This window comes from Accipiter gentilis, chromosome 4, assembly GCF_929443795.1.
Source record: "Accipiter gentilis chromosome 4, bAccGen1.1, whole genome shotgun sequence".
Classification (NCBI taxonomy): domain Eukaryota; kingdom Metazoa; phylum Chordata; class Aves; order Accipitriformes; family Accipitridae; genus Astur; species Astur gentilis.
Genome location: NC_064883.1, coordinates 25,799,963 through 25,816,899, shown reverse-complemented (window position 1 = coordinate 25,816,899; position 16,937 = coordinate 25,799,963). Strand labels below are relative to the sequence as shown.

The 16,937-nt window shown below is 38.9% G+C and overlaps 1 protein-coding gene across 6 annotated transcripts in view; it reads right to left on the bottom strand.

The window, feature by feature from the left end:
• CACNB2 (calcium voltage-gated channel auxiliary subunit beta 2) overlaps positions 1–16,937 on the bottom strand; it is a 269,351-nt gene that overhangs the window by 165,977 nt on the left and 86,437 nt on the right. The window contains exon 1 of one of the 6 annotated variants that reach the window (XM_049799168.1): positions 8,335–9,176. The exons of 2 other annotated variants lie outside the window; for them this stretch is intronic. In XM_049799168.1, coding sequence (XP_049655125.1) covers positions 8,335–8,415 — 81 coding nt within the window. In that variant the 5' untranslated portion in view covers positions 8,416–9,176. Of the gene's footprint in view, positions 1–8,334; positions 9,177–16,937 lie in introns of those variants that run through there. 3 more of the 6 variants (XM_049799169.1, XM_049799174.1, XM_049799175.1) reach the window with 3 other exon arrangements.

Below are 16,937 nucleotides of genomic sequence, written 5' to 3'. Positions count from 1 at the left end.
CTGTATGTTTGCAGCCCTAAATGTCCACTAGCTGCTGTCTTCCTTTCTTCCCTTTCCCTTGGCTACCATATTTTTAGGAATAATTCTCCCATTAATGCACTGATGATTTGAGTGAAGAACTCATAAATGCTTATGCAGTTACATGTTTAAATTTGTCATGCATCACTGGAAAAATAAACCATTTACACTTTATATGCTCTGGGCCCATTCATGCCTCTAGAAATGCAAGATGTATCTGGCAATTTGTCATGAATTACAACTTCAGTCAGCTTTAATCTTTGCAATTCAAATACAGGAAAATCACATTGCAAATTTATATTGCAAGCTTCACCAATTTTAGTAGTGGCAAAAATCTTAGAAAAGAAAAAGGGAAACGACGATAGAAATAACCAAAGAAACTGAATATACAGCTGGCATTCCTGTATGTGATTTTAATGTCAAAGGCCAGTACAAATACTGCTGAGAAAAACAGGCATAATTTCCTTTTATCCACAGATGTTTCTGTAATTTCACCTTCTATTTCATCTCAGACAACACTACCTTCAAATTCAGGTTCATATTTTTTTCCTATGCTCTCCTCTATCCCAGAATACACTCTAAGAATTTCTCTTTGTCAAGACTATTCAAGGCAGCTCAGATCAACTGTGACTGGGTCAACTGGTAACTTCTTCTGCCTTTTTATTAACTCTTGATAGTTGAAAAGCCCCTAACTTTTACATCTTAAAAAAGGGAAAATGCATTCCTCTTACCTTCTCCTTTATATATGTGTGGTTACAAATGTCTATAGAGATTAGAAGTAGCAATTAGACATCTGTGGTAAATGCTTGTGTATGCTATTACACAGTATTAAGAAAAAGTACTCTAGGAAAGTTCACTTCTCATTACTCTATGAAGTCAGTCAACACTAACTTTCCACCTTTAACATAAATTGTCCCCCAGCCTCTTTAAAATTGCTGCCTGGTAGTCACAAACTCAGCACGCTGCACATAAAGATGAAGTGCTAAAATTAATGACAGATTCCAATTTGGACTGTATCATTAATTTATTTTTCAAACATGATTGCTTAATTTGAAAAATCAAGCAATCTGCCTGAGTCAAGCAGTGTGATCGATAGCAACGTATCACCCACATCCAGCCCAGACTCCCAGTGCCAGCAGACTGAGTGCAATCACAGCCTTGCACACACAGGCTACTACTGCCCACAGAAACTGCCATCAGTGCAACTCTGTTGGTACAGCCCAGCTGCTATGAGGATGTGGGTGAAATCCTGGTTCCCATGATTCAAGGTAAAACTTTCAGAAATTTCAAGGGAAGACAGTCCTCTATCTTACAGCAGACTACTTGAAGTTCTGCATGCCCTGATGACCTTTTTGCTCATCGGATTATGCATGTAACTCCAACCAATATCAGCTGGAATTACACTGATAAGTAAGTACAAGAAAAAACAGAGGAGGGGATAATATGTAATTAAGCCTTTTGCCTTTTGTTTCCTAGTGCTTTCAATCCCCTGAACTTTCTGTAGCACACCACTTGAGTCCTGTGCAAGCAAAGGGAGACAATCTGGCAGCCACAGGAGCTTTCCCACAGGTCTGCCTCTGAAGGACAGAAACAACCCCGGCCTGCCTCTATTAGTAGAAAAAAACTGGGCTGCCAGCGGAGAGCACCAAAGCCGCCAAGGAAGCTTACTCTATCGCCCAAGAATGCTAAGAGCTGTCTCCAATAGAAACTAAGGACTTGATAATGACCAGAAAGCAAGCAAATGACAATGTCATTTCAGTCCATGATTATTTGACAGAACGAGTATCACATTAGCACGCATTAGGCCAGGCCAAGACAGAAATAAAATAGCATCTTATCGATTTACTGAAAAGAAACACCACTTCATAAGTAATGGAACAAACAAGAGATCTTTTTCTTTTTTCTTTTTTTTTTTTTTTTTTTTTTTTTGCCAATAATGGTGTATTTCAGCCAAAGTATCTACAGCTGCTTCAGCTATGTCAATCTTTCAACGTCAAGAGTCATGATTTATCAAAGGACGAAGTCCTCTACGCAAACCAGAGTTGAGTAATGAATTGTCCCTAGTGCCATAGACTACTCCAATTATTGCATGGATACATCTTTAAGCCCTCAGAGATACTGTTGCAGTCAGCAGTTCTCTACTTAGACCTTCCATCAGGTCCTTGCCTTCCCTCTTTCAACAGCATCTTAAAACAGCGCTATGAAATGAGCAATAGCTTTATTACTGTTCCACAGATTGGTGACATTTCCATCTTTAACATTTCTTGATTTCATCCACTTTGGCAGTCTCTTCACAAGACTGATACTAATCCAAACCAGAGTAATAGCATGCCTGTAAACAGCGAATGCTTCTCTCCAAGCTTTCCTCTCATCCATGTACCATGAGAACCTCAAGCAGAAAGAACTCATCCAAGGGAACCTTTTGTCCTCTCCGTTTGAAACACGGCAAATTTAATTTGCATTATCATTATCTTCCAGGTTTCAGGGTAAACCCATGCTCAGATAATTTTCCAATTATTTTCAAGATTTTTCCACTGTGTATTCCTCAAACTACTTGTTTAATTTCCTATTTTCAAGTTGACCCCAAATGCAAACACAAAAATAGAACTCATAATGTAAGCCACACCCTCCTCTTGGTGTTCCTGCATTTGTTTAATCCTTCCTTTCTAATACTATCCCTTGTCTTAAGATTCAAAGCTCTACTTTTGTCTTTCTCTTCATCTTCCTTTTCTCCCTTATAATTTTATCTTCTCTCTTTTCTTATTTGACCACTTAATCCTCTATTTTTTCACATCACTCCATATTTCAAGAGTTTCCAAATCAATATAACCGAACTATTCCTTACATTTTCCACAGATGTCCCATCCTCTCTTGAAACATTCTGAGCTGGAACAAGCATATTTCACCATTTACATCCTATCTTCTTTCATCCCTCACTTTCTGTACCATTGTAACACTATATATGCCACCATGAAACTTCTTAAGTAATAAAGTGAGATAGAAATACCAGTCCCTTTTTTTAGCTCAGGGAATTCAGCAGGAATTGTAATTTAGTTAATTACATAAAAGTCAGTCTTCCTCCTCTGTAAATTTCACTCCTTTGAATTTGAGTGAAATTAGGTGGGTGACAAAGAGCATTAATAAGTAAGAGGACAGAGATAAAGGATACTTTGCAATCAAGAAGATTTCTCTCTTAAATACCAACACTGACAACTCAATTTAAATATTAATAAAGCAGAAACATACTGTATATACACTCTTAAGCACCCTACTTACAGTAATAGCAGTGCAGCAAATTACCTACCCACCCAAACCTGTCTTTCAGGGAAGAAGAGTTACTCTACCAAAGTGGCACACAGACTTTGTTCTTTTTTTTGCAGTGGGTACCACGATCTACAACTACTGACAGCAGAGCATGGCAGGAGGCTCCACAGCTTTCAGCTAAAGAGCTAGAATTTATTTTTGGGTATCTGTGGCGCAATGACCTTTCTGCTCAGTAGGTTGCCTTGGCACTGAGTCAAGGTTTGCAGCCCTCCAGCAGGGCTTTATATGGCTCCAAAGGCTAGAGGACATTTGGATAGGAAAAAAGGGCTGTATCTGGAACTCTGTAAAATCATGCTACCCTTGAAAATTACATTAGGTACAAAATTAAATGTCTTTCACAGAATAGTTAAAGGTGCTTATTCCTCTAATATACCAGTATAACAGACTGGCCCAATAACTTACAGAAAATATAAGGAAGAAATCTTTCATTAACAAGCATGGAACAATATTTTGAAGATGCTGTGGTACTTCAAATTTGAGAATTCCTTTAAGCACAGTTCTCATCACCATCTACTGCTTAGGTCAAAAAGATAGTTTTAAAAAAATCACCATGTCCCATAGCTGCATTTATTGTAATTTATTGGCTTTTTCCCAGGTGTAGGTCCTACCTACAGTTGTCACAGAGCTCAAGGACAGGATTGCTTGTATGTGCATTAAGTAACAAACATTAAAATTGTTTATATTAGACAATAAAAATTAAATTCAAGTCAATAGGAGTCCAAGTCAAAAACTATTCCATCAGGGATAATTAAATGGATGCATTTTGCAAATCAAATATAAAAAAAACCCAAGGCATTAGATGACAAACAGATTTTACACTCATCTTGTCTAGGTCAGTCTCAGTTCTTCCCAGTAACTTTCAAAAACATTCACACATGGCAACACCAACAGCCTTTAGAGAGAGAAGTGAAAATATTCTCTACAAGATTTAAAACTAAAGTCACCATGGCTCCTACAAGGCCTTTTACTTCACTTAAAGAGCCACACACCACATGCAGCAGTGACCAAAGCTTTCCTCGAGACCATGTGCATGAAACCAAGGCTGTAATTCACATGCCTGGAAACCCCAGAGCCTGTATCAAAGTCACGTAGATCTATCAAATGGTTTCTGAAGAGCTTCTGGGGAAGAAACAGCCCACTAAGAAGTTGTCAGTTCCTCAGCTCTTCAAAGAGATGAGAAATTCATTTCTCAGCCTTGTCATTTCTGAGATGAGGGTCCTTGAAGCAGTCAGGGGTCTCTCCGACACGTTGGTGCAAAATGTTGGCAAAAGTCCCAGAGACTGCCTAGCTTTTAAACACTGTAGCAGGTTTGGGTTGGGTTTTTTTGGTTTGTTTTTTTGGGGTTTGGTTTTGGTTTTTTTTCAGAGGAAGGCACCCACCTAGGCACTTGGAAGCCCTAAACGGGAAATATGAATTCTGCAGGTAGCAGTCTTTTGTACAAAGATACACCAGCATAGCATGGTTTCTGCCCTTAAGAACTTGTATGCTAAAGGCACAAGGATCAAATGCCAACTTTAATTACAGAATAATGTAAGTTTGGCAAACACACTGATTCAGCAAAGTTTTAAGCAGGTGAGAAACAAGCTGAAATTGCAGGAGATGTTGAAGTGCTTTGCTAGATTAGAGCCTGTAATGGAAATACCTTTAAATTGTTGTTACCCATGATTTTAGTTGCAGGTTATAGGAATTACTATAGCAGGAGCCACCCGAACCAATAGAGGACATGCCTTACAAGGAGCAGTGCAGGTGCAGCAGTGACCCGACCTCAGCTGGCTTTGATGGCCAGTAACTCTACACAACACACCACCCCTCCTGCCCTGAGTGACCACCATAACAGATGGAGTCAAGAGTCATGGACTAGGTGGGCTCAGTGGACAGTCTGTGGATGTTTCTGGACATATTATGGACATTTTACAAGGGTGGTCTAGAGACTAAGGAAATGATATCTGGATATTATATAAAAGGATGGGAAGCAGGGTGGTGGTTAATGAGGATGTATTGTATGGTGTGGGACCTAAGCATGATGTAAATGGTATGGAATAAGGGGTGAAGGATGTGCTGGTTTTGGCTGGGATAGAGTTAATTTTCTTCACAGTAGCTACTATGGGGCTATGTTTTGGATTTGTGCTGAAAACAGCATTGATAACACAGGGATGTTTTAGTCACTGCTGAGCAGTGCTTAGACAGAGCGAAGGCCTTCTCTGCTTCTCACCCCACCCCACCAGTGAGGAGGCTGGGGGGGCACAAGAAGCCGGGAGGGGACACAGCTGGGACAGCTGACCCCAAATGACCACAGGGATATTCCTGACCATATGACATCATGCTCAGGATATAAAGCTGGGGGAAGAAGAAAGAAGAGGGAGACCTTCAGAGACGTCCCAAGTAACCGTTATGCTTGATGGAGCCCTGCTTTCCTGGAGATGGCTGAACACCTGCCTGCCCGTGGGAAGTGCTGAATGAATTCCTTGGTTTGCTTTGCTTGTGCGTGCAGCTTTTGCTTTACCTATTAAACTGTCTTTATCTCAACCCACACGTTTTCTCACTTTTACTCTTCCGATTCTCTCCCCCATCCCACTAGGAGGTGGGAGTGACCGAGCAGCTGTGTGGTGCTTAGTTGCTGTCTGGGGTTAAACCATGACATAGCCAAAAATTTTTCTTGCACTCACCCTTGTGATTCAGCCTTGGACCCTCATATTTTCACTGAATATGCACAATGGTCAAGATCAAATCACCAGACAGGTAAAACTTCCAGAGTCAAATTCCAGATTTTCAGGGAGTTGAAGATGATCTCCACTTGCAGGGATTTACACCAAGTGACACACTTTGAGCAGGTATCTGATTCTGTAAGGTTCCCTTGTACTCCACTGCACGGTATCTCAGGTTTTCAAAACATTAGAGCACTAAAAAAAAATCACTATTATATTCTGAAACATTCTCATTACTTGTTTTAAACATCCTCAGTGCCATAACTATTCTATTTTTTTTTTATTTGAAATACTGGTCACAAAATTATACTTACTAAGGAAATTATAACTTTCATCACTTAGTATAAAATTTATTCACTACTATGTTGTCAAAGATGGATGAAGTGACTAAACGTATCCGCTCCCAAGAAAGCCAAAGGGAAAGGGGTGAACGCAAGAGGTACATAAAACTCTCTTCATCTTTTTATAGAACTGAATTTCTTCCTTTTGCTCTCTGTGTCTCAAACAGATATCCAGTCACAACCATAAATTACTAATAGAATGCACTTAATTCAAAACTAAGTCAGAAATCCGTGCAAATAACTTTTGCCATTTTATTTATTTATTTTTGAAGGGGAGAATTGTTACATAAAGTAAAAGTAATCCCAAAAGCTGCAGGGGTTTGGATGCTGCATCTATTTCTTCACATAGCAACACAGTTGCAATCACCTAAATCGCCATTTTTGCACTGGATTTTTCAAATCAGTTTATAGTTTATACATTTCACATGTGTAACTATGAGTTTAGCGAAACAATTAAAGGTCACTAATGTTTAAAATATAAAGCTATGACATCATACATAAACTCTGCATCATTCAGTCAGTTGAAATAATTACCAAAATTTACTGGTTTCATGACAGCATATATCTTTCTCCTTTTGTATGTAAACTGGTAGTGAAACTATGAAGGGGGAAGAGAACTCTTATTTATTTTATTCTTGGTGATTATTCCACAGTGCAAAACTATGGGTAAGAGTAAGTACCTTGGAATTCTCCAACAAAGTCACCAGGTATTAGGTTTAAATACCTAAACCTGGAGACAATCATAGCTGCAAACATACAATATTTCTACCTCCAGGAAGACACGTTGTGTATGTGAGCAGTTTATCCCTCAGTACCTAAGTTGGGGGATACAAACACCTATCAGCTACACTTACATGCAACCATAGCCTGCTTCATGAACACACATAAATTTCTAAGTACTGTGAAATTTAATGCATTTTCATAGCTATTAATCACTGGGCAGTTGCAGGAAAGGGAAAGTAACTGTACCCTCGTGTCTGGCAGTGATGTCCTTTATTCCCGAACAACCTCAGCACCATAGACAAGGTAATGCAGTTACGGGCAACACAGTTGGGGCAAGATTTGGAACTCAGTGAGGTCACTGAAGAAGCCCTAAAGGCATCTACTGAGCAGTTGCCAGCACATCCAGGTTTCTGCGTGGAACTCGGGTTTGATGATATTTTGCTTATTCAGTAGAGCAGGCTGTGTGCTGGCAGTGTTGTATAATCATATGTGATGGGGGTTAGGAAAGGGCACTGTTACTTACCCCGGAATTATATTCCCTGGCTTACTCTATTCCCCAACAGGGAATCCTAGTTTCTCACACAGAAATAATTTATAATGACAAAATAACAATGTATTTTCTTAGTAAAAAAGAAGAAAGTCAACGGAAAAGACACTGAACACGGACTCCCTCATCCCACTGTGTATTACAACTTATTACAACATACTGAAAAAACTCCTGGGACTTTTTTAATAACATTTAAAGATGTGGATCACGCAGCATGTAAGAATACCTACAGTCACAAATCATTGAAATATACAAAAATAGAAATTAAAATATAATTAAAATCATTAATCCCCCTCCAGATTTTTAAACCTTACTCTTAAGGCCTTGAATCTGTACCCTGAAAGCCACACCAATTTTGCAACTGATTTAAAAGTACGTAGCACAAACCCTTTACTAGCATAGATGACAAGTATATATGAAAACCAACTAAGTTGAAAGCCTATAATTTTAAAATTCCCATAATTTAAAATATAGTTCCTTCAAAATACTGGTGTTCCAATTAATGTGGTTTTTGTTTTTCTTAATTCTTAGTGATATTTAATCACTTACAATTTTTTAATACACCTTACACCTCAGTCTGTTTAAGTTTATAATTCTACATATATAGAGAAGCATATTCATATATATCTGAAAAAATGCATATTTATAGAAACTTTGTTCATCCTTTCATACTTACCCAGGATACATTTTTAGCCTTGGGTGTTTTTAGCATGGCAACATGCAAGGCTGAGATGACCAACAACAGCCCCACCAGCATGGAAAGTCAGATGGAGGGTTAGTCCAGGTGCCTCCGTTACCCCAGGGAGTACAATCCCTTAGCCTGGCTGACACAGGCACACTGAGCATGTGGTCAGGTAACAATAAAAAAAGTCATTTTTCTTCCTGATGTACAGCCCAGTCAAACAGAGACAAATCTTTGCGAAACGCCTGTCTTCAGACGCAGCTGGCTATATTGCTGTATATCCATGAAATCCAAAGTTGGATCTTCTCTTGGAAAAGTTGAAAGTCAAAAGGACCCACTCCCACAGACACTTCCCCCGTCCACCGGCGAAACACAGTGCCCGGTTACCCACCCAGCTTCCACCCAAGCTCCAAGACTGGAGCCTGTAGGACAACGAAGCCCAACACTGGAAGCCACTCGCTTTCAGAGAACGTCAGAGAGACGCCCCGTTGCTGGCTGCGCCGTTTAACTGCTGCCACTCCTGAATATTTCACGACCCTGGGATCTTCCGAGTAATGAAGAGAATCAGGATCCCAACGTCCATAAACACTGCACGCCAACAGGTCGCGCAGGTACCTGTTGTGCCGTGCGCGGCCGCGGCGTGGCAGCTGCGGCTCCAGCCCCGGGGAGGGGGGTACCTGTTGTCCCGGCACCCTGCCGCGGCGCTGGGCGCACCCGCCAGCACACACCCGCGTCCCAGAAGGGGAAGCAAAAGCAGAAAATCGCTGTCCCTGCTCGTTTCTCTTTGTTCCTCTGCCCTTCTGTCCCTTTACTTTTACCTCCTGTCAATCTAGATTACCAGAGCAGATCCAGGCTAAATTTTGCAACTATCAGTAGTGATTAGAGTGAGTTGATTGAAATCGGATTATACAGGAAGACCTCTGCTTCCTCACTCAGCACGCGGGCCAGTACCATTTACAAAATACTTATGCTTCGCCGCACAGTATGAAAGCATTTGGAGCAGTCCATTTTAAGAAAAACGGTGCAGTAAAAACAAGCCGGGCTGCGCTCTTTAAAAAGAGAAAAGGGAAAAGGGATGCTGTTTTTAATAGCTGCCTGAATTTACGGGGGAATGTTTCAAACCATTTCCAGAGGGAAGAGTTTGCTGGAGTCTCGCGGATTCACCAAAAAGCATGGTATATCAAAGAGTGGCATTACGCACCTAAAGCGCTCTGCATACCTGATTGCTACTGCTCAAATATGGATCCCGTACAAGCATAACTGGGTGGCGTCCGAGCACCAAACGTGTGAGAAGTATCATCCTTCCCCAGGGTAACACCTGCAAATCCTACTGCCGGTATCTATGCATCTCACGAACAATCTAATTCAAACGTGCTTCTTCCAAAGCATATCATTAAATGTACGAGAAAGTGACCTGCCTGAACCATATTCAAATATATATATATATTCATTTATTTAAACATGAACACAAGCTAACAAGTAAAAAGGTAGGACGTATTATAAAATTATAGCACCATCATAAAAGTGTGGTACTGAATCTTGAAAAGAAGAAAACAAAAATTAAAATACAAAAGAAGGCTGGTGGAACAGAACAAGTAAGGGGGCAAAATGATAAAAAAAAAATAAAAAATGTACAAAATTCAGCTAAGTCCAGCTGACAGACACCGTGAACGTGACACACAGTTGCAGTTCGCATTACAACATACCATTTTTCTAGGACTTCTGAAATAATAACTTAATATTATTATCTACTCATGATACAGACCTAGATTATGCTCCAAGCATCGTCTGTCACTTTACACTCATTATTTAACGTATTTGCATAAATGCAATGAGTTTGTGATTCCACAAATTCAATTTGTGGATGGTCCATAATTTGTTTGCAGGTATTAAAGTAATAATAAGGTCTTTTTGAAGATGACAGCATAAACTTTTTATTTTGTTAAAATCTCTAGAAACTGTTTACCCTGATTGGGGCAGACAGAAAAGCAAAATGCATCTATTTTCCAGTGGAAATAAGCATCCAATTTCAAAGTAATTACAGTCTTCTCCAGATTTGTAGTCCACACTGAAGGTAACTAGAACAAGTTTGGTGCATTCTGCTTTGCATATGCTAGAATGAAGGCTTGTATGCACACAGTTGTTTAATAGATCCCTGTATTTTTAATAAGTCCACCCAGTCTCATGGAGCTGAAGCACTATCCATTACTGGCTCATCGACAACTACAAGAATCTGCAGCTAATAAACTCTAGAAGTTGATGAAGTAGAACCATCTGAGACAGTATGAATTACTGGGTAGTTTATCAGTAGTTTTTTTGTTTAAGAGAAACATCATTTTTCTACTGTAGATGTTCAAATATAATCCAGTAGGCAGAAATCCTGCCAGAGTTAAGGAAAGAGTAATTCACTTCTGGAAAAAGAAAAAAAAAACAACAAACAAAACAAACAACATTACAAAGAATGCAACTATTAAAGTTGTCCATATTTGAAAAAAAAAAAAAAAAAAAGTTTCTTGCCTTTTCAAAAATATTGCGATATGGAATACCTTGGATATTACAGAACAAAATTTTGAAACACTGTACTACTGTATGTTGGCAGCTTTTCATCAGGACTTAGTTTGTATAAATCTCAGGTCCATACACATTCTAGGGAAAATGATGTTAGAAAACAGCAGGTTGAACTTGCTTCCTTCAATGAAGCTCAAAGTTGGATATGTACTTGTATCCCTAAATTGCACTAGTACTTTTCACATCATCCTTTAAATGAGACCATTTATGAAATACATATATTTTGAAAGTTTTAGTGAAAACTGCAAAAATCAATGTTAAAATACAAAGTCATGTATGTCCTTCTTTCTATTAATCGCATAACCCAGCCAGCTAGGAAAATTTGAAGATTCATATACAGGTATATGCACATCTGTATCTATCTTGCTAAACTATGCAGCACTTTTCTGAGACTCTACAGAGACTCTCCAAAACCTTATAACTGTTCTCTCATATGGCATACGGAGTAACTTTACTCAATCTCAGAACAGCTCTGGCATTGATTTTCACCAGTGAGGCACATTCTTCCTGGATTCATCTTTACATGAATCATTATCAAAGATATCTATTATCCCCTTCATTGTTCATGCTGACCACAGAATCACTTGCCAGCAAGCCATTAACCAGTCACTCATGATATACCAGGTTAACAGATACACTATGGCAAACAGAAGCTCAGGATTTATGCAGTTTCCCCATGATGATTTTCCCATCTGGACAAGCTGTTGCATCACTGGGAGAAGGTTCATTCAAATATCTGATATGTCAAGTGCTGACTGAAACAAGTTAGAGGAAATACCTCTGGTTCAGTCCTAATCACAGAAATACTTCGTACTGGTAATGTTTTATCTTTTCATACAGAAAAGATAAATATTCCTTGTCCTGAGAAAGAAACTATAGATTTTAAAAAATGACACTGAAAGGCAGAAAGAGTAAAAATTCCCTGAGGTAGCCGTGTAATTAAGATGTCCAGATAAGGGCCTCCCCCTTCAAAAACCACCCAAAAAATGCTAACGCCACAGATGGCAATGCACAAGCAATAGTTTTCAAGGCATAAAATGCCATAGAACAAAGCCTGTGAGTTAAAATTGTCTGGAGACAATAAACTACAAACCAGTCTTGAACACTTTAGCACTGCTTGCTGATTGGAGCTGCGTTCTATTCATCAGTGACACATAATTAGGAAAAACTTTTTAGGTCATGCTTTTGTTCCTGTTAGAGCCATGTACTTAAATGCATTGGATTCGACTTTAATACCAATGAAGACTATGGTAATTTTATCCACTCATTTCTATTGAAACATTTATAATCTATTACGTGCTCGTCACCAAAGACAAAAGAGTGCATATGTTATGAATAACTGTGTGCTATAGATCTCTGTACTTTCTCTTACTATCACTGGAATAGATCACTGATAAAATATAAATTACTTGTGTGAGATGAATACATTGTTTCATCTCATATATGGTTTTATTAGCAGTAGGAAACTGCCACTGATACTCTTTTTTTTTTTTAATGACAAAACATCTCTTATATATGATATTTGGAGTATGCGTGCATACTTAATGATACATATGTAATACAGGCAAATATTACAGCAGAATTCCCACATACTTTGGTATCAATTTATTATTTCCCTCTATCTGACTTTGACCATAAAATGGTAAGATACATGCAAGTAATAAAGGAAAAAAGCTCACAAAAAAAATTAGCTCTGTGAGAAACAAAACAGATGGAAATGACACAAATAAATGCAAAGGAGATTTCAATGCCATTCTGCAACAAGTTAGTTCTTAACATGGAAAGTCAGAAGCTAATATGCTTTCCACTGATTGAGAATCAAGCAGGTACACTGAACAGTCAACACTTGTTTAATTATTATGTTGTTATTCTCTGTTATTCTCTGTAATTCCCCAAGTTCCAATGGAGTGAAACTAATAAGTCGATGTCAGCAGGAGCAACCTGAAGCACCCTAACAGCCTTGAACCTGTGGGTTCTGTGATCTTTGCTGAATCTGCACTACAGTCAATATATAATTGAGAAAGGAACGGGGCTAACAAAAGTCTGCCTACAGCCAATTCCTGGGAAGAGGGGTCCCTGAAGAGTACAAATCCCATTTTAGTCCTGGGAAGGGGAAGAAATGGCACAAAGCAGTACACATAAACCAAAAGAAACATTAACTTAAATAGGCTATGTAGCATAAATGAGGCTGCCACTGAGATAATCTCACTTCTACTTAATAAAATTACCTGCAAATAAATTAAAAGGTAAGAATTGCTGGGCTTCTCAGAATGCTAAGGGTAAGCACTACATGTTGCATATTTGCACAGACAGAAACATTATAAACATATATTTGTGCACTTGTAAAGGCACACATTTCTACTTCCCAGTTGAATTTTGACAGTTTCTACAGTTCTAATGTTATACAGGTACCTCTAATGAAACAATCTGAGTTAGCGAGTCCATTTAGATGCCAGCTTTCAAATGTGAAGTAAGTCACCACCAACACAGCAGAAAGCAACCATGTCTTTTCCAAAAAAGCCCAAGTACAATGAATGGACGTATGTGTATGAACAGGCACCTGGGTAGTAAGTGCCCATCACGATACGCACCATGTACCAGGCTCTCATCCAGGTTGCACAGCATGAAGGCAGTAGTGTCCTCTGGAAGAACTCTCTCTGCAAAGCTACACTCAATTTTTAAATGACTGACACTCAAATAAAACTGTGGATGACTGCCTCCAATAAGTGCACTGAGGTTCAAATTCTAGTAGTTGGACAGGTGAAATAAAAGGGTATAAGACTGGATAGACATCCCTGCAGCAGTGTGGCAACTTTCTGCAGTGAAACACTTAAAAGTACAAGAAAGATCCTCAATGAGATGTTAAGCAGTTATTAGAAACAGTTGTGTTTCAAATATACTGTGTCTAGACTTATTAAAGAAAAGAAGATATTTCACAGAGAAATTAATGACCTTATTCCATTCTAAGAGATAGAAGATGTAAGTATAGAGTTTGTTACATCAGTACCTAACACAAAGGTATCCTACAGTACTGTCGCTGGTGTAGAACAGATAAGATCAGATCTGACCCTATATACTGTGCTAATAAACATAAACTTGGTCCCATACAAACAGGCCGGAAAACAGCGGGCACTTGAGTTTTCTCCTTCTTCTTAACTCAGTTCACAGAATTTTAGAGGAGCAGCTGCTGACGGCTTGCCAGACATGTGCTCAAGTAAAATGAACTAAATTTATTCCCTCACAGAAGGATTTAGAAATACTGAATTTTACTTAAAGCAGCTAATTTAGTGCCAACAGGATGTATTAAAAATTCCTACTGCAAAAACTAACAAAAAAAGGACAATAAAGGTTGAAAAATTAGGTGCTAACAAGACTAGAAAGTCCAGACATTAGCCCTGTTATACGTAGGACCTATGGTGCAACCTTTAATTCCAGAGGACACAAATCTCACTGTAGAAAACAAGTGGTCATCATCGGATGAACAACGCTGAACAATAAACCTAAAATGACAAACATATTCTGCACGTGTTCATCATGCATCATCTCCTTTCTGAGGCTGCATTTCTCATACAGACACAGCAACACTCAATAGTTTTCCTGGTTTTAATGAGCATGTTTTCAGAAGATACTTGTGAGGGAAGATGTTACTGTTACTCTCATTTGATAGCTGAAATATCAATTCCTGATGAGTCCATTAGTTAATGAGGACTCTAGTCTGAGAGGGTTCTAGTCTGATCCTTCCAAGAATTTAACATTCTGCAATACTGTCTGTATTTAGAGCACATTTGTGGACTTCTGCTGTATTGCATACTCAGCAGTTCTGCAAATAAGTCTTGATCACTTCAATTTTGAGATCACAGAGTTGTTTTAAACGAGGTATTCCCAAATGGTGGTACGCAAGACACTTAGAGAATGATCAGAATCTCTGATGTAAGCAAAATGTCCAGCCTTGCCAAAAGCCAAATAAGCACCAAATCCAATTCTGTTTTATTCATAAAATTTTCCTCTCTCTTCCTCTCCTACATTCACTTACCGAGCCCCTACTTCAGCAACAAAGCAGTGCCTCACATCAAGAAAATTGAATATTTTTTTTTTCTGAGTATCAGCCATCCAGTGATGAATAATAGCTGTGATCTTAGGAAAAAGAGAATGTGGTACTTGGTCTTTAAATACTGGACGCATTGTGGTGTACACACAAAATTCTAGGGTGTTTCAGCTCTCAGATAACTGACTTCCTAATCTCAACATTTTATAATGCAGAAGTTTTCCTTTTTTATTTTGTTATAGGTTTTATCAAAAGTCCCAGCATCATCACCACCAGAAAAGAAACCATATGAATGAGTTGAATGATTCTGATTGCAACAAGCTTCACGGTACTGCCTGCAACTGTCCTCAGTTCAGAGGTGCAGCAGAAACAGATGCATGTTGCCAGAGTCATTTCAGTTTGGCTCCTCAAGATAAGCAGACACTGGAATTAACTTGTCTGTTCTCTAGATATAAAACAGAAATAACACCTAACCTTGCAAAGAAATGCTGTAAATCGGCTCATTAAAGTTTGTGAAGCAATTAGACGAACATTATAGAAGACTGCACTGCTTAATGAAGATTATTAAGAAAAGCCTTCATACACATAATACAGGAATCCATGACATGAGCTGCCAAACTGTAATTGTACTCTTTACATAGGTCAGGCGCTGAAAAATGATGAAGCACGTGGTTCTGCTTACTGATACCAGAGAGATACCACAGCTTAGACACTGGTCCTTCCTCCTGCTGTTCCTGCCAGTTTTGCACCTTGGTGGTCATCTCCTCCCTGCCACCAAATGACTTGTGACTGCACAGCCCAGTTTCTGGCCTCCCCTCCACCCTCCTGTGACTCCCAGCTTCACTGTCCCTCCCATCAGTCCCAGCCACCAGCACTGCCACCACCCTGCTTGGGTGGCCGAACACAGGACAGCGGCAGACTGACCCCTTGCTCTAGGCAGATCCCTACAGCCTATTCCAAATCACGCTTGTAAACTAGTGTTTCTCAAAGGATCAGCTTATTTTCTCTAACGTAATTCTAAAAGAACCCTCCTGGAATAGAGACCGTAGTTGTAGAAAACCTCCAAGTTGCACAATTTCAGAGCCAAAACGTAGGGGATGAAAGGAGGAGTTGGGTAGCAAGGTGAGAAGGCTGCCACCATGCTGATACAGCCCAGGAGCCAGGGGAGAAAATGGAATGGATTTACAAAAAGCCAGAATCCCCCTAACTACAAAGCTGTGAAAGCAACCACAATTCAGATAACTCAAAGTTTGATTTAAAAAGAATTCTTCAGAAGTTGTCACAAGGTTATAACCATCATTCATATTTTCAAAATACATTACCTGAGATACTGCAGCTGACTCAGGGATTATGTTCTCATAAGAGGAAGAAAGTCCATAGATATTAGTAACATGCAGTATCTGTTTCCAGTAGTTAGTTTCTAAGGCAGGTAGGACAACAAACTGTACTTCCATATCTGTGCTATTCAGCACTACAAAGAACAAACATAAAGGTTTCATAATAATGCAGAAAGGTGTAAAAAAAGAGGTCACCAAAAGAAATGGAAAATTGAAAATATCTATGATTTTTACAAGCTTCTACATGATGCTTTAGAGGTTACTGAAAAGTTCACATTGGATATTTATAAGTAGAAAATTAACAACACGCTCACGGCAAAGGAAAGCTCAAAGAGTATGTAAATGTATTTCAGTGGTATGTTGGTTCACTGCATCTAAGTAATAAGGGAAGCACTAAAAATACTCAAAGAACTGAGATTTAATACTTGGTGAGTGTCACATAGTAAACTGTATGAAAACACAAAGAAAAATAATCAAAAGCATCAATCAGTGATCCATGGTAAGCCAAATCAAGCCTTTCTGTGAAAGAAGAAAATGTACTACATGTTAATAAAGGTACCGGTTACTGAGGTAATATATTTCTTCTAGGAATATTTTGATAAAACAAAATTCCTCAACCCTTGGTGAGCAATAGGAATTTTGTTATC